Source organism: Zalophus californianus, chromosome X (genome assembly GCF_009762305.2).
Source record: "Zalophus californianus isolate mZalCal1 chromosome X, mZalCal1.pri.v2, whole genome shotgun sequence".
NCBI lineage: Eukaryota > Metazoa > Chordata > Mammalia > Carnivora > Otariidae > Zalophus > Zalophus californianus.
In genome coordinates this window covers 97,872,539-97,897,248 of record NC_045612.1, presented here as the reverse complement: position 1 = coordinate 97,897,248, position 24,710 = coordinate 97,872,539, and the positions used below count along the sequence as shown (strand labels likewise).

The 24,710-nt window shown below is 36.2% G+C and overlaps 1 protein-coding gene across 1 annotated transcript in view; it reads left to right on the top strand.

Moving 5' to 3' along the window:
• The window catches only part of CFAP47 (cilia and flagella associated protein 47), a 525,897-nt gene that overhangs the window by 228,438 nt on the left and 272,749 nt on the right, over positions 1-24,710 (top strand). The window contains exons 34-37 of the mRNA XM_027608633.2: positions 4,964-5,061; positions 5,347-5,463; positions 14,787-14,921; positions 19,468-19,583. Of these exons, the coding sequence (XP_027464434.2) occupies positions 4,964-5,061; positions 5,347-5,463; positions 14,787-14,921; positions 19,468-19,583 (466 nt within the window). The remainder of the gene's footprint in view (positions 1-4,963; positions 5,062-5,346; positions 5,464-14,786; positions 14,922-19,467; positions 19,584-24,710) is intronic.

Below are 24,710 nucleotides of genomic sequence, written 5' to 3'. Positions count from 1 at the left end.
TCCCTATACTCTGAGGAATTTTAATCAAGAAAAGATGCTGTACTTTGTCAAATGCTTTTTCTGCATCTATTGAGAGGATCATATGATTCTTGTTCTTTCTTTTGTTAATGTATTGTATTACGTTGATTGATTTGCGGATGTTGAACCAACCTTGCAGCCCAGGGATAAATCCCACTTGGTCGTGGTGAAGAATCCTTTTAATGTACTGTTGGATCCTATTGGCTAGTATTTTGGTGAGAATTTTTTTGCATCCATGTTCATCAAGGATATTGGTCTGTAAATCTCCTTTTTGATGGGGTCTTTGTCTGGTTTGGGGATCAAGGTCATGGTGACCTCATAAAACGAGTTTGGAAGTTTTCCTTTCTTTTCTAATTTGGAACAGTTTCAGAAGAATAGGTATTAATTCTTCTTTAAATGTTTGGTAGAATTCCCCTGGGAAGCCATCTGGCCCTGGGCTTTTGTTTGTTGGGAGATTTTTGAAGACTGCTTCAATTTCCTTAGTGGTTATGGATTTCTTCAGTTTTCTATTTCTTCCTGGTTCAGTTTTGGTAGTTGATACATCTCCAGGAATGCATCCATTTCTTCCAGGTTATCTAATTTGCTGGCATACAGTTGCTCATAATATGTTCTTATAATTGTTTGTATTTCTTTGGTGTTGCTTGTGATCTCTCCTCTTTCATTCACGATTTTGTTGATTTGGGTCCTTTCTCTTTTCTTTTTGATAAGTCTGGCCAGGGGTTTATCAATCTTGTTAATTCTTTCAAAGAACCAGCTCCTGGTTTCATTGATCTGTTCTACTGTTCTTTTGCTTTCTAGTTCATTGATTTCTGCTCTGATCTTTATTATTTCTCTTCTCCTGCTGGGTTTAGGCTTTAGTTGCTCTTTTTTCTCCAGCTCCTTTAGGTGTAGGGTTAGGTTGTGTATTTGAGACCTTTCTTGTTTCTTGAGAAAGGCTTGTATTGCTATATACTTTCCTCTTAGGACTGCCTTTGCTGCATCTCAAAGATTTTGAACAGTTGTGTTTTCATTTTCATTGGTTTCCATGAATTTTTTTAATTCTTCTTTAATTTCCTGGTTGACCCATTCATTCTTTAGTAGGATGCTCTTTAGCCTCCATGTATTTCAGTTCTTTCCGACTTTCCTCTTGTGATTGAGTTCTAGTTTCAAAGCATTGTGGTCTGAAAATATGCAGGGAATAATCCCAAACTTTTGCTACCAGTTGAGACCTGATTTGTGACCTAGGATGTGATCTATTCTGGACACTGTTCCATGGGCACTCGAGAAGAATGTATAGTCCGTTGCTTTGGGATGGAATATTCTTAATATGTCTGTGAAGTCCATTTGGTCCAGTGTGTCATTTAAAGCCTTTATTTCCTTGTTGATCTTTTGCTTAGATGATCTGTCCATTTCAGTCAGGGGGGTGTTATAGTCCCCCACTATTATTGTATTGTTGTCAATGTGTTTCTTTGCTTTTGTTATTAATTGCTTTATACAATTGTCTGCTCCCATGTTAGGGGCATACATATTTACAATTGTTAGATCTTCTTGTTGGATAGACCCTTTAAGCAGGATATACTATTCTTCCTCATATCTTATTACAGTCTTTGGTTTAATATCTAATTTGTCTGATATAAGGATTGCCACCCCAGCTTTCTTTTGGTGTCCATTAGCATGGTAAATGGTTTTCCGCCCCTTCGCTTTCAATCCGGGGGTGTCTTTGGGTCTAAAATGCAGACAGCATATTGATGGGTCTTGTTTTTTAATTCAATCTGATAGCCTGTGTCTTTTGATTGGGGCATTTAGCCCATTTACATTTAGGGTAACTATTGAAAGATATGAATTTAGTGCCACTGTATTGCCTATAAGGTGATTGTTACTGTATATTGTCTGTGTTCCTTTCTGGTCTATGCTGCTTTTAGGCTCTCTCTTTGCTTAGAGTACCCCTTTCAATATTTCTTGTAGGGCTGGTTTCGTGTTTGCAAATTCCTTTAGTTTTTGTTTGTCCTGGAAGCTTTTTATCTCTCCTTGTATTGTCAATGACAGCCTAGCTGGATATAGTATTCTTGGGTGCATATTTGTCTCGTTTAGTGCTCTGAAGATATCATGCCAGTCCTTCCTGGCCTGCCTGGTCTCTGTGGATACGTCTGTTGCCAATCTAATGTTTCTACCATTGTCGGTTACATATCTCTTCTCCCGAGCTGCTTTAAGGATTTTTCTCTGTCTCTGAGATTCATAAGTTTTAGTTTTAGATTTCAGGGTATTGACCTATTTTTATTGATTTTGAGAGAGGTTCTCTGTGCCTGCTTGATTTTGATGCCTGTTTCCTTCCCCAAATTGGGGACATTCTCTGCTATATTTTGCTCCAATATACCTTCTGCCCCTCTCCATCTTTCTTCTTCTTCTGGGATCCCAATTATTCTAATGTTGTTTTGTCTTATGGTATCACTTATCTCTCGAATTCTGCCCTCGTGATCCAGTAGTTGTTTCTCTCTCTTTTTCTCAGCTTCTTTATTTTCCATCATTTGGTCTTCTGTAACACTGATTCTCTCATCTGCCTCATTTTTTCTAGCAGTTAGTGCCCCCATTTTTTATTGCACCTCATTAGTAGCCTTTTTGTTTTCGACTTGTTTAGATTTTAGTTCTTTTATTTCTCCAGAGAGGGTTTCTCTAATAACTGCCATGCTTTTCTCAAGCCCAGCTAGTATCTTTAAAATCATGATTCTGAACTCTAGTTCCAACATTGTACTAATGTCCCTATTGAGTAGGTCCCTGGCAGACAGTACTGCCTCTTGTTCTTTTTGTTGAGGTCATTTTTTCCATCTTGTCATTTTGTCCAGAGGAGAATAGATGAATGAGAGAAGAAAATGCTAACAGGGTAACAACCTCCCCAGGAAATATACTCTAAACGAATCAGAAAAGACCTGAAACCTGGGGGAAAGACAGGGAAAGAAAGATAAAAGAGAAAGAAAAAGATAAAAACAAACAGAAACAGAACAAAAGAAAAACAATATGATCAAATATGATCAGGCTGGTGCATAGATCAGTGCCACACACTAGATTTTGGGTTTATTTTGCTCTGTTAGAAGGAAGTGCCTCCCAAAATTTTAAAGAAAGAAAAACTTATATATGTACAAAAATAGGGGTTGATATGATGAAAGGATGGAATATGACTGTAAAGATGAAATTTATAAAAATTTTATAAAAGGACTTGATAAGAAGTTGTTTGAAAAAAGAAAGAGGATTTAAAAAAAGAAGGAAAAAAAGGGAGAGAATGTGATCAGGTAGGAGACTAGAACAAAGCCATACAGTAGAGATTCAGGGTATATTTTGATCTGTTTGAAGAAACTGTATCTGAAAATTTTAAAGAGAGAACAACTTATATATATATACCAAAAATAAGGGTAACTACTATGAAGTGATAGAATATGACTCTTAAAATGAAAAATAAAATTTTTTTTTAAAAAAGGGATTGATATGATGTTGGCTGAAAAAGGGAAAAAAGAAAAATTAAAAAAAAAAGTCAGATAAAAAAATTAACTTTGAAAGACTAAAGAATCCTGCTAAAAAACCAATGGATTCAACGTGCAGTATTCCCCTAGCTCTAGGGTTCTGCTGTTCTCATTGATTGGTAAACTTGGTCTTGGCTGGCTGTTCTTGCTGATCTTCTGTGGGAGGGGCCTGTTGCCGTGGTTCCCAAATGTCTTTGCCGGAGGTGGAATTGCCCCGTCCTTGCTGGGTTCGGGCTAAGTATTCTGCTCGGGTTTGCCGTCGGGAGCTTTTGTTCCCTGCAAGCTTTCTGTACAGCTTTGGAGGGAGAGTGAAAATGGCGGCCTTCCATTCTCTGCCCCGGAGGAGCCGAGAACTCGGGGCCCGCTTCTCAGTGCACCCCCAGAGAAAAGCAATCAGTCACTCCCGTCTCCCCGGTCTTCAGCCGCACTCCGTGCTCATCCGGTCTGTGACCGAGCTTTTCTCTCTCTGGCACCTTACCCCGTGTGGAGTCTCTAAACCCAGCAGATCCCGCGGTGCGCTCCTGCGCCACTCCTCCCGGGGGAGGAAGGGGAGTCTCCCCGGATCTGCCACTTGTTGGGTCCCTGCTGGAGGAGCAGTGGCCCGACTGGGCTGCGGATCACAGTTTATGGCAACCCCAAGCTGAGAGCCCGCGCCTTGGTTCCGTCCCTGCAGCCGGCTTTCCCGCTCCCATACCTGGGAGCTCTGCCGCACTCAGGCACCCCCGGTCTTTCTGTGACCCCGAGGGTCCTGAGACCACACTGTCCCGGGAGGGTTCCACCCCCTGCTTAGCCACTGCAGCGACGTCCCTCACCGGAGCCGACTTCTTTAAAAGTTCCGATTTTGTGCTCCGCGGCTCTATCACTTGCGGGAAGAGGCATATAGAGGCCCCCTCCTCCGCCGTCTATCCTCTGGAATATTGCCTCGGATTCACTTCTCCGCACATCCTACTTTCCAGAAAGTGATCGCTTTTCCGTTCAGAGTTATTGGTATTCTTTTCTTCGATCTCCTGTTGAGTTCGTAGGTGTTCAGAATGGTTTGATGCCTATCCAGCTGAATTCCTGAGACCAGACGAAATCCAAGTCTCCTACTCCTCTGCCATCTTGCTTTGCCCCCCCATCAATTCATTTTCCTTTTGACGGAATAGAAAATTCCAGATCATTTCTTCGTTCTTTTGTATGTCACTTTGGAAGAAAACGTATCAAGGATCAGTGATTCCTTGAAAACCAGGGAAATAAAGCCAGGCACATGTTCTGTTTTCCTTTTTGTTTGAACTGGGCACTAAATGTTCCACAATGAGAATGATTTTGAAAGCATTTTTTTCTATGATGTCTGCCAATTTTAAATACGTTCTGTATTATATAGTGACAATATGAGAATATATTCAGACAGATACCATAAGTTATCTTTTTTAGAAAAGTAAAACATGTTATATTTACTCTCTTTTTTGGAACAGGAGTTATTCCCTCTGAGAGATGGATATTAAATTTTGACAAAGATCTTTTAGATGGCCTTGTTTTTGCAACACAGTTGGGAGCCTATTGTCCGTTTTTGGTAAGAGTCTTTTTTATGAAACGTAGTCTTCTATTATTTGAAAGAACTTAGTAATTAAAATTCACAGTATTTTTTATAAACTGATATTTTTCAATGTTTTAATTTAAATCACACCTGAATCTGAATGACCAGCATTCCCTTTCTGTTTATTTCGGTATTTTGATTGTAATAAGCTACTACTGACAGATGTTAATACTTAAATGATTCTTTGCCGAACTAAAGAGAAGAGTTAAAAAGCAGTAATTTTTATTCCATTACTAAAAATTTGATTGTTGTCTTTTCCAGATTGAATCTCATTTCGAAAAAATGTACACACAACCAAAAAATTCGGAACAGTATCTGCACAATTGCCTGATTATTGTGAATGTACTTCGTGAAATTGGCTTTGACATGGACATACAGGTGCGTGGCTATATATCACATATTCCATAAATATCAATTTCTTCTTTTCGTATTTTTTCGAGCTTCACCAGGTATGATTGTTAAATAATAATTGTATATATTTAGTATGTAAAATGTAATTTTTGTAGGTATACAATGTGTGATTGTACATATATAATGTGAAATTATCACCAGAGCCAAGGTAATTAACACATCCATCACCTCACATAGTTACCATTTTGTGTGTGTGTGTGTGTGTGTGTGTGGTGAGAACACTTAAGATCCAACATCTCCTCATTTCCCCCATCCCTCTCCATGGGCAGCTATCATTCTACTCTCAGACTGCATGGGTTTGACTTTTTTAGTTTCCACATACAATTGAAATTATAAAATACTTGCCTTACTGTGTCTGGTTTATATTACTTAGCATAATGTCCTCTGGATTCTTCCATGTTATCAAAAGTAACAGGGTTTCTTTCTTTTTTATGACTAAATATTCCATTGTGAGTATATATCATGTTTTCTTTTTTTTAATTTTATTTTATTTAAATTCAGTCAGCCAACATATACTACATCATTCGTTTTTGATGTAGTGTTCAGTGATTCCTTAGTTGCGTATAACATCCACTGCTCATCAGATTACGTGCCCTCCTTAATACCCATTCCCCAGTTACCCCATCCCCCCACCCACCTCCCTTCTGCAACCCTCAGTTTGTTTCCCAGAGTCAAGAGTCTCTCATGGTCTGTATCCCTCTCTGATTTCTTACCATTCAGTTTTCCCTCCCTTCCCCTATGGTCCTCTGCACTATTCCTTATATTCCAAATATGAGTGAAACCTTATGATAATTGTCTTTCTCTGATTGAGTTATTCCACCTAGCATAATACCCTCCAGTTCCAACCATGTTGATGCAAATGATAGGTATTCATCCTTCCTGATTGCTGAGTAATATTCCATTGTATATATAAGCCACATCTTCTTTATCTGTTTGTCTGTTGAAGGACATCTTAGCTCCGTCACCAGTTTGGATATTGTGGACATTGCTGCTATGAACACAAGGGGTGCAGGTGCCCCTTCTTTTCACTACATCTGTATCTTTGGGGTTAATACCCAGTAGTGCAATTGCTGGGTCATAGGGTAGCTCTATTTTTAATGTGTTGAGGAACCCCCATACTGTTTTCCAGAGTGGCTGTACCAGCTTGCATTCCCACCAAGAGCGTAAGAGGGTTCCCCTTTCTCCACATCCTCGCCAACATTTGTTGTTCCCTGTGTTGTTAATATGAGCCATTCTAACTGGTGTGAGGTGGTATCTCATTGTGGTTTTGATTTGTATTTCCCTGATGGCAAGTGATGTGGAGCATTTTTTCATGTGTCTGTTGGCCATTTGTATGTCTTCTTTGGAGAAGTGTCTGTTCATGTCTTCTGCCCATTTCTTGACTGGATTATTTGTTATTTGGGTGTTGAGTTTGAGAAGTTCTTTATAGATCTTGGATACCAGTCCGTTATCTGTAGTGTCATTTGCAAATATCTTCTCCCATTCCGTAGGTTGCCTTTTAGTTTTGTTGACTGTTTCCTTTGTCATGCAGAAGCTTTTTATCTTGATGAAGTCCCAATAATTCATTTTTGCTTTTCTTTCCCTTGCCTTTGGAGACATGTCTTGCCAAAACTTGCTGTGGCCGAGGTCAAAGAGGTTACTGACTGTGTTCTTCTCTAGGGTTTTGATGGATTCCTGTCTCACATTGAGGTCTTTCATCCATTTTGAGTTTATCTTTGTGTATGATGTAAGGGAATGCTCCAGTTTCATTCTTTTGCATGTGGCTGTCCAATTTTCCTAGCACACTTTGTTGAAATGACTGTCTTTTTTCCAATGGATATTCTTTCCTGCTTTATCGAAGATTAGTTGACCATAGAGTTGAGGGTCCATTTCTGCGGTCTCTGTTCTGTTCCATTGATCTATGTGTCTGTTTTTGTACCAGTACCATGCTGTCTTGATGATCACAGCTTTGTAATACAGCTTGAAGTCAGGCATTATGATGCCCCCAGTTTGGGTTTTCTTTTTCAACATTCCCCTGGTGATTCGGGGTCTTTTCTGGTTCCATACAAATTTTGGGATTGTTTGTTCCAGCTCTGTGAAAGATGTCGATGGTATTTTGTTAGGGATTGCACTGAATGTGTAGATTGTTCTGGGCAGCATAGACATTTTAACAGTGTTTATTCTTCCAATCCATGAGCATGGAATATTTTTCCATTTCTTTGTGTCTTCCTCAATTTCTTTCATAAGTGGTCTATAGTTTCTAGAGTACAGATCCTTTACCATTTTAGTTAGGCTTCTTCCTAGATATCTTAGGGTTTTTGGTGCAATTGTAAATGGGATTGATTCCTTAATTTCCTCTTTTTTTCAGTCACGTTGTTAGTGTATAAAATGCAACTGATTTCTGTGCATTGATTTTTTATCTTGCCATGTTGCTGAATTGCTGTATGAGTTCTAGCAATTTTAGGGTGGAGTCTTTTGGGTTTTCTACGTAAAGTATCATTCATCTGCGAAGAGAGGGAGTTTGACTTCTTTGCCACTTTGAATGCCTTTTATTTCTTTTTGTTGTCTGATTGCTGAGGCTAGGACTTCTAGTACTATGTTGAACCTAATGGTGAGAGTGGGCATCCCTGTTGTGTTCCTGACCTGAAGGGACAATCTCTTAGTTTCTCCACATTGAGAATGATATTCACTGTATGCCACATTTTTTTTATGCATTCCTACATCGACAGACAGGTTTTTCCATATGTTCGCTATTGTGAATAATGCTGCAGTTGAACATGGAAGTGCAAATATCTCTGAGATACTGGTTTCATTTCCTTTGGATATATACCCAGAAGTAGGGACGCTGGACCATATGGTAGTTCTAAACTTTTAGAGGACCCCCATACTGTTTTCCATTATGGCTATAACAAGGCAGATTTCCACCAACAAAACACATATAAAAATTCTCCTTTCTCTACATCCTTGCCAACACTTTATCTCTCCTCTTTTATATAATAGGTGTGACGTAATATCACATTGTGGTTTTGATTTACATTTCCCTCATGGTTAGTGATGTTGAACACCTTTTCATGTACCTGTTGGCCAATTGTATGTTTTCTTTGTAAAAATGTTAGTTGACTCCTTTTAATAATCTTTTGTTCATATATTTTAAATCTAAATTGAAACCATCTTTTTGTAGGGTATTGCTAAAATGTGGCATTTGAAATATGACTTCATAGAAATCTACTGTATATTTCTACATATGTATAATTGTGTATATCCAACTGTGCATAAGAAAATAGTTCTAGTGATTTGTCCATTTTTCTTAAACCCTAAGAATGAAGCTTGAGTGATTTAGTAGCACTACCCAAGCTCTAAGAATGAATTAAAGGAGATTTATTTGAATATAGATGTATTATCATTTTTTAATTTAGTAACTAAAAAGACTTTTTTTCACTTTTGTTTTAAAATACATATTCATGTAGAGATCAGAATGGCAATATACATTATTACATTTGGATCCCCATGTTATAATTCCATCTGTCCTTTCACATCAAGTCCTCAGTAATAACCAAATCCTATTATATAGTATATATCTATACTATTATATAGCAATAATCAAACACATTATATGCTTACTATTTTTTGAGCCCTTTGTTAGAATAATGAAGTAGTATAATAAATGATTTCTTGGGGTTCCTGGGTGGTGCAGTTGGTTGAGAGTCCTACTTGGTTTCGGCTCAGGTTGTGATCCCTGTGGTGAGATCGAGCCCTGCATTGAGCTTTGCACTCAGGATGGAGTCTGCTTAAGTTTCTCTCTCCCTCTTCCTTTGTCCCTCCCTGCCTCCTATCCCACTCATGGTCAGTCTTTCTCTCTCTCTCTCTCAAATAAATAATCTTTTAAAAAAATGATTTCTTACTTTGAAGAATATACAAAATCATTGAATTATCAAGATATATTCCTGTTCAATGATAAATAACATTTTACTCATGTCATTGTCAGTGTATGTAAAAAACAAAGTACAGAATTCAGATAAGGGAAGAGATCAATATGATCTAAATTGATCCACCAAAGACTTTGCGGAGAAGGCAGGACTTATCTGGAGTCTTGAAGGTGGATTGGATTTGGATTGGTAGTGGTAAGAGAGGAAAGTGTTCACTCAGAAGAAATGGCATAAACAGAATGTCAAATGGAATACATGACATACAGTAAGGAAATTCTGTGAATAGGTTACCTTAGTTGAATTTTGGGATTAGAAAAATTGATAGAGGTATATATTGGGATACTGGATATCAGTATAAAAAGTAAGAAGCTTACCATCTGGGTATTAGAGGACTGAAGGTATTTGTTCTTTTTTTTTTTTTTTTTTTTTTTTAGCAACTACACAAAAGGTATTTGTTCTTACAACTATGATGGGAATGCACTCACAGGAGAGGGACTGGACACAGGGAACACAGACCAATCAAAATATAATTTCAGTTGGTCGAGGAGGAAAGTATTTTCTCTACTCATGTCATTTGAATGGAAACTTAATAAGTTGATACAGGAGACATTTGAGGCCTACTAGACCTTGTGAACAGTCACAAAAGAAGGACACAGGAGAAAGACCATTTCAACTTACTCTGAGTTTTCTTTTCCATGACACGAGAGATACTGATGATGCCATTGCCCATATCTGGCTGGGTATAAAGTTGTTCCTCACACCTGCTAGAAAAATATTCATAATGGCTTGGTTGCATGTTAACGTCACTTTGTTTCAGGTCTGACATTTACCTTCTTTTATATTGGTATAGTTGTAAAGAGAAACTGTATTCTAGGATTTTGGCCAGAAATTTCTTTTATAAGAGAGTTTTAAAGATAAACTTCAATGAAAGACTTTGGTTTGGAAGAATAAAAATACTACAGTTGTCGTCAGCTCAACAAATTGAATATTCTCCATAAAAGACACTGGATAGACCTTGTAAGGGGTACAGATATGATTAAACCACAATCATGCCTTCAAAGATGTTATTAATAATGACAAGTATAAGAAAAAGATCTGATGCAAAGCTGATAGTGAATGCCATAGTATACATAGAAGCAGTGTGCTATGGGAATCAAAAGGAACAGAAATCATTCTGGTAAGGGAACCAAGAAGAGTTACATGGGACTTTTGGTGTTCAAGGTGGCCCCTGAGAATTTGGTCGGGGTTTAAAGGAAACTTAAAATATTTTTGTTTAGAAAACATAAATCATCATACATCGTTGACTCAAAATTTTTATTTTATTCTGCAGCCAAAAAATATTTTTAAATGTGAGTATCTAATACATAAAAATGTAGAGAAGCTGTCTAAGATTTGGTGAATGGAGAAATTGACAGCTAGCTGATAATTACCAAGCTTTTACTAACCAGTTCCAATTCCTTAACTTTTTTCATCAACCTGGATTTACCAAGCACATTAAATGGCAAAGTTCAAAAATTTAACTTAGCCATAGTCAATTAATGCTGATGCTCAGCACTGGTTCACATTTAAAACCAAAGAAATTCACCACTGGATATGTTTATTAATGTTTAAGTTTCTTACTTATTATATTCTTTGAACTGTGGAATCAGCTAGATAAGTTTCTGTGCCTTTATTATGTCCTGTTGTGGAATCTTGCCACCTGGAATATAACAGTTGTTTACATCTTCTCTCTTTTGTGACATACTTTATATTTAAAGAAAAATATGATGGGAATTATTTGGACTCAGCATAGAATGTATTTTTATTCCCTCACATAAAGAAATGTATATAAAAATAAATATGACATTTGTAGAGGTTGTACTACACCTAATTCACTGAGTAGTGATGGCAGCTAAGGTTCAATAGATAATCTGACTTTTCTCTTAAAACTTTTGTTTTTGGGGCTCCTGGGTGGCTCAGTCTGTTTAGCATCTGACTCATATCATGATTTCAGTGCTGTGGGATCCAGCCCCTTGTCGGGCTCAAGCGCTCGGCATGGAGCCTGCTTGAGATTCTCTCTCTCCCCCTGCCCCTCCTCTCTCTCTCTCCCTCTCAAAAACAAAACCAAAAAAGTTGTTTTTATCAACTCTGATGCTTTTTAGCATTAAATAACAGAATTCACGTGTGAAAGTGCTTTAAAAATAAATACAATATTTTACATTGGACAAAGTCAGGCATTAGGAGATTATAAGCATAGTCAGTTGCTCAATAAAGTTATTAGAGATTCATTTTTGCTCAGCCTTTCTCAGCCTGCTGGCTTTACTTTAGGCATGTGCACTAATAACCACAAAGTTTCTACTGAAATTCTCATGTAACATCTTTATATAGTTACTCTTGAGGCTGGTTGAGTAGCTCCTCATCTTGCACTTCTCTTTTTCCATAAGATAAACCTTTTCCAGTGGTTCACAGCATATTTCCCATTACATGTCATTGACCATAATTACATTCCATGCTTGTAGATAAACCATTGTTTGATCAAAGTAATGAAACAGCCACAAAAATTGGGATTCTTAGGGAAGAAGAACAAAGAAAATTGCTTTGGGGAAGGTAATCAACAGTGTTCTCTCTAGAATTACACTATGTCAGTTGGTACTGCTCATTATGTTTGGTGTCCAGTATGAAAGCTGGTGATATCTTTTAGTCATAGTAAATTACATTCTCCATGAAAATCGATATTATTTCACCTCTTCTTGTTACTGATGAAAAAACTGAGGCTTTGGAAAACCAATTGATTAGTAAAGATCGTGGAACTGTGTAGTAGCAGGACTTGAATTTTGTTTACCAGATTTCTACTCTAGCATTTTTCTCTATTATGACCTTTTTCTGTTTAATTTTTTGTCTTTTATTAGGCTAGTTGAAAAATACTATCATTGTGGGGGGAAAATGGACCAATACAGTTGAAGTTCTTCTAGGTTAGACCTGTATAGAGAAAGTAATGATTATATCTTTGAAAGATATTTCACATGAAAGTCTTGTTTTAAACAAACTTAGCTTAAAATAATAATAATAATAAAAAGAAACAAACCTATGCTACCATTTGGATTTTTAAGTCAAGGATTGACAAAAGTGTAATTGCTTTTGGTTATCTTCATTGAAATTTATGATAAGGAAAAGTAAGGATGCTCTTTTCTCTTTTTTTTAGTCTAATATCTTAATCAAATGTATTTTTCCCATTAAGATAAACATATTTTTTTTAATTTCCAAATTATTGCATTTTCATCCCATTATATATTTTTCAAAGATGAGTATTGGGACTAATTCTATATTGTTACCAATATATATTTTATGCTGTAGTCATTTAAAAAGTGTTCAAAAGTGTCTTATTGAACTCGGACTTGAGCCTAGGGTGTTCTGCCACTAGTCTTACCCTTTCCCCAGCAAACACATTTCCCATTACCATAGACAGCCTTCTTTAAAAAAAAAAAAAAAAAAAAAGATTTATTTATTTATTTGAGAGAGAGAGTGTGCGCGTGCACCCACGCGTGTGGAGGTGGGGGAGGGGTAGAGGGAGCAGGAGAAAGGGAATCTCCCCCAGACTCCCCGCTGAGTGTGGAACCCAACCCTGAGATCATGACCTAAGCCAAAATCAAGAGGCAGACACTTAAGTGACAGCCACCCATGTGCCCCACAGCCCTCTTTGAATCACACTCATAGGCAGGCCCATCCCAGAGGGCCCAGTAGAGCCATATTCTTCACTTTGTTGGAATTAAACTCTGCATTTATTTTTTTAGTTTGTTCTTATCTTAAATAATTTTCCTTCATGTGTTGACTAACACTGTCTTTCATGTAGAAATGTACAACCACCGAATACTGATGAGAAACTTTGGAGTCTTGGTGTATTTCTCAGTTTTCCTCAAATCGAACTCACTAGCAGCTTTCTACCCTGCTGTGGAAGGCCAGCTCCCTTATTTTTTACTAAAAATCTCCTCCCCAGGCGCCTTTATTGGTTAGTCTTACTGCTTATTGACAAAACAAGAAAGAACCAACTCTTCTCTTCTTCCAAAGGAGGAAAAGAATGTATTTGGGAATGTGAACTAGCAGATGATCAGAGGAGCTGTTTTTATTTGCTGGTAACTGTTGCTGAACTTCAGAGTCAAGTGTGCTAGCTCCACATAACGCATTAAGTCTCCTTGGCTCCCACACTATTTGCACTTCCAAGCCAGGCCTGGATCATTTTCGGTTACTGACTTGAATGTGAGCTATTAAGTCATAGGTAGATCTTCATTTTATGGAAGTGTAGAGGGCTCTCTGTACATCGACAATGACAGAGGTGTGTGTCTATCAGTGGTGTTTTATGTCTTTGAATCCTTGCCTTGGACCATTCTCAATACTCCTTTGCTATGAATAATTCTCCCCTACTACCTTCACATTTTTCTAGGACATCATAGGTAGTATAGGAACTGATACAAAGAATCCTTCCTCCTTCTCCTGACTCTACTTGTTGTATTCAGTGTACATTCAGGCTATGTTGATTGTCCCTGCCATTATTCCTTTGCAATTCTGGCTTTTATCTCAAATCTTTTCCAACAGCCATCACTAATTTATCTTGGTTATCAGTATGATTACATTTTCTGACTTACTATATTTTGTCTGTTCTGGGAAAAGTACTCCCTAACCACCCCGCTGCCTGATCTGCCTGAATTGTTGCTCTTGTGTTATTCCTTGTTCAGAAATCAGGGCCCTCATCCTGGCATCCAGACCCTCCACAGTGTGGCCCTGGCGCTCCTTTGTCTGTTCCCACAGTGCTTGTCCCTTCTTACCTTACATATGATTCAAATTGTACTTCTTTAAGGAATAAACACTGTACCTCCCTATATCCTTGTGCTGTAGTTCTTTGCCTTTCTGATGGAATACACCCTTTTCTGCCCCCCAAACATAGTCTCTTTGAGATCCGAGCATTCTTCAAGGCTGTCTCATGTGTTGCCTTCTCCCCTTGAGCTTTTGCTTGAAATTCTTGCCTTCTTTTTACCTCAGTAGTTTGTTTACTTCTCTGTTTTCTTTTACTGCTGATTATGGGACTGTAAATCGGGGCTGGTGTCTTAGTGACGTTAGTCAGTATTTCTAGTGCATAATATTTTTATGACCTCTGACTAGCTTTTGTGGAGGCTTTGAGGTTGTGAGGTCACTGTTATACTGAGAACACATCTAATTCATCTTTTAACACCCAGGTCAAGCTCTTCTGATTCACAGCAACATTCTGTTTACTGTGTTTACAACTCAGGGTCAATGCCAGTAACATTTTAAAATGTTTTAATGTAATTCAACAATTGATGTACTATGCTTTAGCTCTTTTTATATATTTTATCTGTATATCCTCTAATTTATATTTCTTTTCATTGAAACTAGGCCATGGATATCTGTGACCCTAATCCAATCCTGATGCTCATGCTTTGTGTCTACATGTATGAAAGGCTCCCTACATATCTCCCCAAGAAGGTGGTGCCCTTTCATTGTACTCTACATGACACTGTGCTGAGACAGGTAAGGATATATTTGGAGTGAAACACTTCACAGGGGTTTTAGTTATTTCTTTTCTAACCCAAAATTAACAGAAGTATCAATATGATATATTAAGCCTTAGCTATTTATAGCAGCAATGTCCATAATAGCCAAACTATGGAAAGAGCTGAGATGTCCATCGACAGACGAACAGATAAAGAAGATGTGGTACACACACACACATACACACAATGGAAAACTACTCAGCCATCAAAAAAAATGAAATCTTGCCACTTATGCAATGATGTGGATGGAGCTAGAGGGTATTATGCTAAGCAAAATAAGTCAGTCAGAGAAAGACAATTATCATATGATCTCACTCATGTGGAATTTAAGAAACAAACAGAAGATAATAGGGGAAGAGAGGGAAAAATAAAATAAGACGAAATCAGAGAGGGAGACAAACCGGAAGAGACTCTTAATCATAGGAAGCAAACTGAGGGTTGCTTCAGGGGAGGGGAGAGAGGTGGGGGGGGTGACTCGATGATGGACATTAAGGAGGGCATGTGATGAAATGGGCACTGGGTATTATACAAGACTGATGAATCCCTGACCTCTATCTCTGAAACTAATAATACATTATATGTTAATTAATTGAATTTAAATGAAAAAAAAAACACACAAAAAAGGAGGGGGATTGGCAGATAATGAATGATGTTTTGATACTTCATTTTAGCACCCATAAAAATGTTTGCCATCTTGGGGCACCTGACTGGCTTAGTCGGAAGAGCATGTGACTCTTGATCTCAGGGTTGTGAGTTCAAGCCCCACCTTGGGTGTAGAGATTACTAAAAAATAAATAAATAAACTTAAAAAAAATAAGCCTTAGCAAATATTGCTTCTTCTAAAGAAGAAGGTTTAACCGAGTGAAAGGGACAATTTTTGCTTAATAGTAACCATCACCTGTAGTGAAATGATGATTCCGTGACTCATTTGATGAATGGGGTTTGGGGAGGTAGAAAATGAAAGTTAGGCACTTTGAAGGGCAAATTTTCTGAGGATACTTGAGACCCATTTCATATGCAAAGGGACTGAGACCATAAGTGCAAACTTGTGTTCTGAATGTACTCAGCTTTCCTTAAGGGAGCGGTTTACACATCCAGATGAATTTTATTCAGATGAGGATATATAAAGGGAAATAAAAATGAAAGTGTTCCTGACCAGGGCCATCTAATTCCCACTAAAGGATATTATATACCCAAGAGCTGCTAAATGTGTAACGGTGGATTTTTTAATTTGCAGAAAAAAATCAAAAATGAAATTTGAAATCCTGTGACAATAACAAATCTGTATAAATATGTCCATATTTATGAAGTGTTCTCTTTGAGAAATATATTGTCAAGGGTCATTGACCTCAATTTGTTTTTCAAGCTTACACTTGTGAAATATCTTCTAGCATACAGTTTTAAATTGCTTATGTTTATTTAAGATTGTTCCTTCTACTAGTTTTCACAAAATCTTCAACCAGATTTATAGGTTTCTCCTTGTTTCTTTCTGAGGACACTATGGACTGGTAGAATCTTATTTCCTACAAAAATTACTTTATCTCTTTGGTCAGATCATGTTTATTCCTTTTCTTCAGGCTGTTTTATGTATTCCTTCTCATATTTAGTTGGGAGGGTGTAATTTTATACATTCGATGCAGAACTTGTCCGTATTTGCTCTTCAGAAGATGTCTTGGTGATTTTTGACTTGTAATTGTAACCTCTGAGAAAATACATAGCCTCTGTGATGATATGAGTGATGGTTGGTAAGGATTCAGTTAAAAATCGGGGAGAACGCAGGTTCTTGTCTCAACATGTAAAGGGCTCAGTTTAGGGTAATTTAGATATGATTCCTTTTTATGAATTTTTTTCTTTTTATCAGGAAAAAAAGATATAAAACTCTTTAGAAGATTTTTTTCAACAGTATTTACTCTGATAATTCCCTAACTGCAATGATCCTCAAAGCCTGGAGCTGTAATTATATTGGAGAGGTCTTTTGACTTCAAAATAAAATTTCTAAAGAGTTAGAAATGTTTTGATTAAGCCCGCAGAGTCTAGGATGAGTCTGAATTAGATTAAGCAGTGATTTATTTCAGTTAGTTTTAATTCCAGTTCTCTAATTCTGTCCATGTGTTTGTATTTCTTTATGCCATTTAATTGCCACTATTTTTTAAAAGTAGTTAACACTAATGTTGAAATATAAATTTTAATTGTGATGTTAAAAATCAAATTAAAGCATATTAAAATGGAAATAGTTCTTTCCACATTTAGCTGTTTACTAGAAATAATGTTTGTATTTTAAGATTATAGATGAGGGATGCCTACCTGGCTCAGTAGGTAGAACATCTGACTCTTTATCTTTGGGTCTTGAGTTCAAGCCCCACGTAGGGCATTGAGCCTACTAAGAAAGAAAAAAAGGGGAAAAAAAGATTATAGATGAAATTATACAGATATAACTTTGATTTTTCACAAATGTAGAGTATGTCTTTTGACGATAACAAAAATTAAATTTAAATGCAAGAAAATGTCAGTTATAACAAGCTTTAGTTTTAAATTTCATTTAAGAAAAATCACTGATTTGGAAATTGCTGAGAACATTTGGCATAGTTTGCCCCTATGCATCAACACCATAAATGACAGTGCTTAAGTCATTGAATATCATTTTTACCAACATTTTCATCACTCTAGAATAAAAAAGAATCTCAAGAAATGGCTACTAGAATTGAAAAAGTATTTGTGCAACTATATGTCAGTAATAGAAACATAGAATCCTGGGACCAGTAAAAAATAGAGTGATCATTAAAAAAAATATAGAGTGTGTGATTTTCTGAGACATTTTTAAATGCAGTTGAACTTTTCTTCTCCCTTTTTGAAGCAGAATTTACACAGAAGCACAGTAGTTAAAGATAACTATTAAATAGTGAAAGATAAGCTATTTTGCAAAAGGTGCAAAAGGGGAATTGAGGCTCCTTGAACAGATTTCCTTTGTCCCCATTTACCACTTACCACCCCAACGTGAAATCCTGGGTGGAATAAGCTGACCACAGGTGAGCCCAGTGCCTTTCTGTCATATATAGGATATGACATAATGAGAATGAGTGGCTTCCTTAAGATCTCAGGGCTGGTTAGGGATGTTCCAGGACTAAAAATCAGTAGCAGCTCACAGGGAATCCTCATGATTTTTCCACATTTCCTTTCAGAAAACAGAAATTAGTTCTCTGGAACTTAAAATTACTTGGTCTATTCATTAATACTTCAAATTCATATGTACATACATAAAAAATAAAAAAAAACCACACTGGGTTTGTCTTGCCTCCATTATAACTGATATTATACATAGGTAAGCAACATGAGAACCCCAATTCCTTGGTGTAACCAAAGATAGAAGAAACTCTTCAGCAACAATGTACTTCTCCTGGTAGTTAACAAAAATTCTAATCGAAACATAAAATTAATTACTTTTTTATTTATTTTTTTAAGATTTTTTTTTTATTTTAGAGAGAGAGAGAGAGAGAGACAGAGCTGGGGGAGGGTGGGATGGACAGGGAGAGGCAGAGAATCTCAAGCACACTCCGTGCTGAGTGTGGAGCCTGACGCAGGGCTTGATCTCACAATCCTAAGATCACAACCTGAGCCAAAACCAAGAGTTGGACACTTAACTGACTGAGCCACGCAGGTGCCCCTAGTTAATTTAATCTTTAACAAATCTACCATATTCTGTACAAGTCACCATAATCACTATAAGTCACTCTAATCACACGTGGTGCTAATTGTTAATTCTTCAGAAATCTGTGACTATACTTCCTGGGCTGCGTAAGCTGCACTCACCTTGTTGTCACTCTAATTTGGCCAATCATGCATTTCCCCCAGGTCATCTTTCTCCTCTGAGTCAGTACTTTCCATGATAACCTGGAGTCTTTCCAGTGTGTCTGTTTTTTGGGGTGTTTTTTTTTAATCCACATTATATTCTATATACACCCTTGGATATTCACAGTTATCATGAAATATTCTCTCTAAAAATGAAGTAACTTGTCTTCACATACCCTCCCTATCTTGGCATCAGGAAGGAAGGGACAGCCAGGCCCTTGTTATACTACTGCTTCGAGTCAAGGCCACCATCATTTTCAGCCTGGGCCTGTGTTTTTAAAAGTACACTCCTTTATAAATCTTTCTGCACTGAGCAGCCTGAGTATCCTTTTTGTAAACTGGATTCTATAAATTCTCTGTTTAAAAATCTCCAAAGATTTCCCTTTGCAGTAAGAATAAAATCCAAGTTGCTAACTTTGGATTTTAAATCTTTGATAATCAGGTGTTTCTACATCTGTCATTTCCTTTCTTGAAAGCTTGAAAGCTCCTTCTCCTTGCTTATTCTGCTAAACTATATATTTATGTTATCTTTAAATACAAAGTCTGCTTTTCTCCAGTTAGTGCACATTAGAAATATTTTCATGATTAAAATGTATAACTTGCTTTGGTGAAAATAAGTGCTAAATTATATATTTTTAAAATTCATGATCTTATGTATACTCTCTTCTTCAATATAGATTCTACTGAAAAATCCAAGCTTGAAAAACTTAGTGTATAATGCTGTAATTGTTGGAAAAGATGCCTCTGACTTCTCCCTTTCCCAAACAGGGAACATTGTGACAATATCTCCAAAGTAAGTGTTCTTTTCTTTTAAATTTTATTTCACTGAAAATATCAACCCTAGATATTTAATGTGTATTATAATTATAAAAGAGTGGCCTGGATTTGTTTTTAACTGGTATACATATAATGAAAAGATCATCACTCAGACATAGACAAAGTGTGTATATGTTGCTGAGATTCCTCACCAATTTTGTTAAAATAATTCTAACAACATAAAACAGTTGCTTATTATGTATGCTTTTAATTTTAGTTTATTTTGCATGCATATGGGCCATAGAGATTAGACTATAAGTTTTTTGTTTATGTACTGTAGTTCGGTTTCCCTTAGGAAACTCAAACCAGTGTGTAGACTTTATATAGGTTATATATATCATATATATATAATGTTATTATATGTCATTCTGTTTATATGTTATATATAGTTTCTGAGCAATGTGCTCATTGTAGAAAATTTAGAAACTATAAAAGTACAAAGAACAAAAAAAGTGAAAGACTGATAATCTTACCTTAAAGATACCCTCAGTGTTGCCGTTTTTCTCTATCCCTTCATTGTCATTGTGTTCATATGTGTGGATAGATGCATAGAGAAATATAAGCATATATATATATATATATATATATATATGCTCCCAAATTATAGTAATTTTCTTTAAAGTTTCATTTCTATATGATTCTGTTCTCATGATGCTTTTGTTTAATGTTTCTACTACTGTCCTACTTTCAAAAATAAAGTACAAATGAAACCCCCAGAAATTAGTCTTGAGAAATTAAACATGAGCATAATATATGACTCTTTCCAGATCAAGAAATCCTATTAGATATGTCAGTGGTTTTAATGATGGCAAATATTCTTATTACAAAATACAAGGATGATAAGAGGACAGCTATGTTAATATCACTGGGGTTCACAAATTTAATAACCACTAATTGACTTCAGCCAGCTTGAATTTTAGTCATTGCCTTTGCATTCAATTGTTTTTTCCCAGTACCAAGTGACAGATTATAACTACTAAAGTTACTTCACCTGGTTATCTTTTTAGTTTTTAACTATACATTAACTTGAGTTGCTCTTCACATTGTAATTATTATTACTTCTAGCATATCAAATGCAGAAATAATTGGAAATCAGGGCCATTTTAATTGTATTTAAAATACCAAGAAACCCAGTTGTAACAGTGCCCTTGGTTTGTGTCATTAGCCTGTGTTTGTTTTCTTCAGTTACTTCTTCATGCTAAGGAGTATATAATTTATAAATTCTGAATATTCGTGGTTGGTACTACATCCAGATTGAACTGAGTGTGAGAAAAACAATTCTCCATTCCCCTGTTTCTATACTGTAAATTAAATGATTAGAATAAAACTCTTTGTAAAAACAACCTACCCATTTTCTAAGTTATACTTATTACATGTCTGTTTTAAAACACAACCTTAGTAATACACATTCATTTGAACATTGTCACAGTCCCATTTTTCTTCCCACAGGACTTTGATAATTGAGATGTGTTCTCTGCCTTTCAAATAGGTTGATACAAGTGAAAAGGACTTACGTTTCTCTCTGCTTTTATTTACTCGTAAACCCAATAACCTTTGCCAGTATTTCAGAACTCTCGTTAAGTGGAAATATTTCCTAACAATCACATTAAACCTCTGATATTTTAGCTTAATATCACATTGCAGTTAACAAAATTAACACTTATAGTCTTTATTATAAATGTAAAACCTGTACATCGTTATAAGTTTGTTACAGAAAAGTATAAAGAAGAAACAAAATCACCTAGAACCCCATCAGATAAGCACATTTAATTCATCAGTTCATTTCCTTCTAGTCTTTTTATATGCACAAGTATGTTTATTATAGCATATGGCTAGTTAAATATTTACAAAATAAATGCATTATATGTAAATATTAAAACACTTAATGCTTATTAAATATTTGCTACATACATGCACTTTGTGTACCTTTTCATATTTAATCATCCTAACAGCCATATTAGTGTCCTCATTTTCCAAAAGAAGACACTGAGCAGAGACATTAAATCATTTGCCCGATTTTCCCTGCTATTAAATGGTCAAGCGGTGATTCAAAACCAGCCAATCTAAATCCATCGTTGGCACTTTTATTCAGTTGACACCTGTACATATTGTGTGTTTGTGTGTGTGTGTATCACACGCATACAAAGCCCTTGGCATTCAATAAAATGTGGCTTTGACTATTTGTAAGCAATCCTGAAGATTCATGACATGTAATTGTATCATTTTTTGCTTCTCCAAGAGCTGGTTTGTGAAAATATTTCACTTGGGTGAACCCAATAGGCTACTTCCTATTAACTTCTCAGCAGTGTGCCTATTTTACTCTTTGTACACCATTGCACCACTTATAGTCTATATAAATATAGACATATTTATAAATATTAGCTTCTTGAGGTTTTGATACATGTCATGTGAACATTAATTGACCATATATTCATGTATACCTACTCATACATGTAATCATGAGTACATATATTCATATTTTGACCATATTACACATGTACCTATATTCTTGTTTTCAACTTATCTTTTTTTTTAATCAAAATTTAACTTATACATGCTTAACAAGTCCAAATATGCAGAGGAGTTTAAAATGAAAACAAGTCCCTCTCCCCTCAAATCTGTCTCTAGAAATCCATTTCTTGAGCCACCTACTTTTCACTCCTTCATTTATGTCTCATTTTAGTTCTTCCAGTGGTTACCTCCAAAATCGAAATAATCTATATTATCTTTGCCACTATTTTGGTTATACCAACTTCAGAAATAATCTGTTGATGTATAGCTATAGTATTTAATGATCTAGTATACTTCTCCAGATTGATTGCCCTCCCTCCAAACATCACCAGTTTTATCTTCTACTTAGTACTTTTCCAGGAGTGAAAATCTATTTTATAAATGTTTCTTACACCATCAGTATAAAAAGTATCTTTTGACTCCTTTTTTAAATTGAGAAAATCAATAAATTCTAAAGAAGTGCATACAGTCTTTGATGTCTCTTTCCTTCAAGTATACCATTGCTAGAGCACTTTGCCTTTTCCTCCTAATTGGACTGATTGCTTTCCAGACCGACTGAAGAGATGTAAATAGTGGACATTTTTTTTTTAAGATTTTATTTATTCATTTGAGAGAGAGAGAGAGAGAGATAGCATGAGTTGGGGGAAAGGCAGAGGGAAAGAAAAGCAGACTCCCTGCTGAGCAGGGAGACCAATGCAGGGCTCGATCCCAGGACCCCGGGATCATGACCTGAGCCGAAGGCAGATGCTTAACCCCCTGAGCCACCCAGGCACCCCAATATTGGACATTTTTTATTTCTCTTTGGATAGAAACTAGTATCTTTCTCTTTCTTAATCTACTTACTTATTTACTTAGAAATCCTTATGAAACGTAATAAAAAAAATGAGAGGTAAATTTTCCAAGATTTTTCATTTTTAAGCATGTCTTTTTACTACCCTTACCCTTGATTTATATTTTGCTTCGTTTATTATGCTAAGTTGAAAAGATTTTTTCCTCATAACTCTTAGGATAATTGTTCCCCTGCCTCATAGTATTCAGTATTTGTGATGAGAAAGTCTACTATAATTCTGTTTTCCAACACCTCTGGAAGTTTTTAGGATCTTCCATTGTGTTCTGATACTGTTCCAGAATGCATCAAGGAGGGTGTTTTTTTATACACCATTTGGGTACACAGTGATTCCTTTAACTATGAAGTTGTTTTTCATAAGCCCTGGAAAATTAAATTATTTCTTTCATAATTCTCTCCCATCCATTTTCTCATTTCTCATTTGCTAACCTGTGGTTGTTGGATATTGAACCTGTTCATTGTATCCTATATTATCACTAGTATTTTTTGTATCTTTGATTTTTCTTCTTTTTATCAACAAGCCTTCTTTTCCAAGTGTTTCCTTTAGGGGAGAGGAGCAAAGAGAGGGAGAGAAAATGAGAATCTTATATATATATATATATATATATGGAATACTTTCATTTTTATTGAGTATCTCTTTCATAGCATCCTGTTCTTAAATTGGGGTTATCTTTATAAATGTCTCTGACTTTTATGTATTTAGCTCTTACCTAAATATTTTTATTTTCTTTTAGGTCAATTGTTAATGTTTATTTTGTTTTCAGTGTTTCATGTTTAAGGATTTACTCTAATGCCTTGTGGTACTTGTTTAGCCATTCATCAGTAATAATATGGCGATAGAAAAGTATATTGTTGTTCTGTGTATACACACAACCCTTTACCTTAGGGTGAAAAACATTATGCTTTTAGGCCCAATTGCCCAGCATCCTGCACTGGCCTCGAGGACAGTGAAATTGTCTGAACCCTGTCTTGCCCTCCATGCAGGTGGGCATTTCTAGAAATGGCCTCTCCTGGACTCTCCAGGCCAGCTTTGTTTCCTTCATTAACCTCTGTTCAGATGCTCATTGATAGCTTCTTCCAACAATCAGCTTTTAAAAAATCTCTTATCAGTTTAATGAGATTTCTCTTAGGTGATAAATCTAGGTTTCAGATACCATTGTCTAGAACCCTACTGTCATGTCATTTAACAATTAAATGCTGGGCTTTGATGTTGCCATGTACTGCTCTAAGATCCAGCCTCATTTTTCTTATTCAGAAAATGAGGATTGGGCACCTGAGTAGCTCAGTTGGTTAAGCATCCGACTTTTGGTTTTGGCTCAGTTCATGATCTCAGGGTCATGAGATTGAGGCCTATGTCAGTCTCCCTGCTCAGCGTGGAGTCTACTTGTCCCTCACCTTCTCCCTGCTCCTCCTCCTCTCTTCCTTTCTCTCTCATAAATAAAAAAAAAGTAAAACGAGGATTGGAATATTTACCCAAAGTTTTGTCAGTAATAAATGTAATTAAATAGGCAAAACACCTAGTACTGTAACTGGAACATAGAGGAAGCAATAGGTATTTGTCCCCCTCCCCCATCCCAGTTCGAAGTGCTGGTTATTCATAGATGAAAATATATTAACACTACTCACAAGTGTTTGCAGTCTAGCAGAGTGTCCTACAAGCAAATTCACAATGAGGATATAACTTGATAATTGTTTTATTTGTGTTGTGTGTATAGAACTAGAGAAAAATGGAAAAAAAAGCACTTA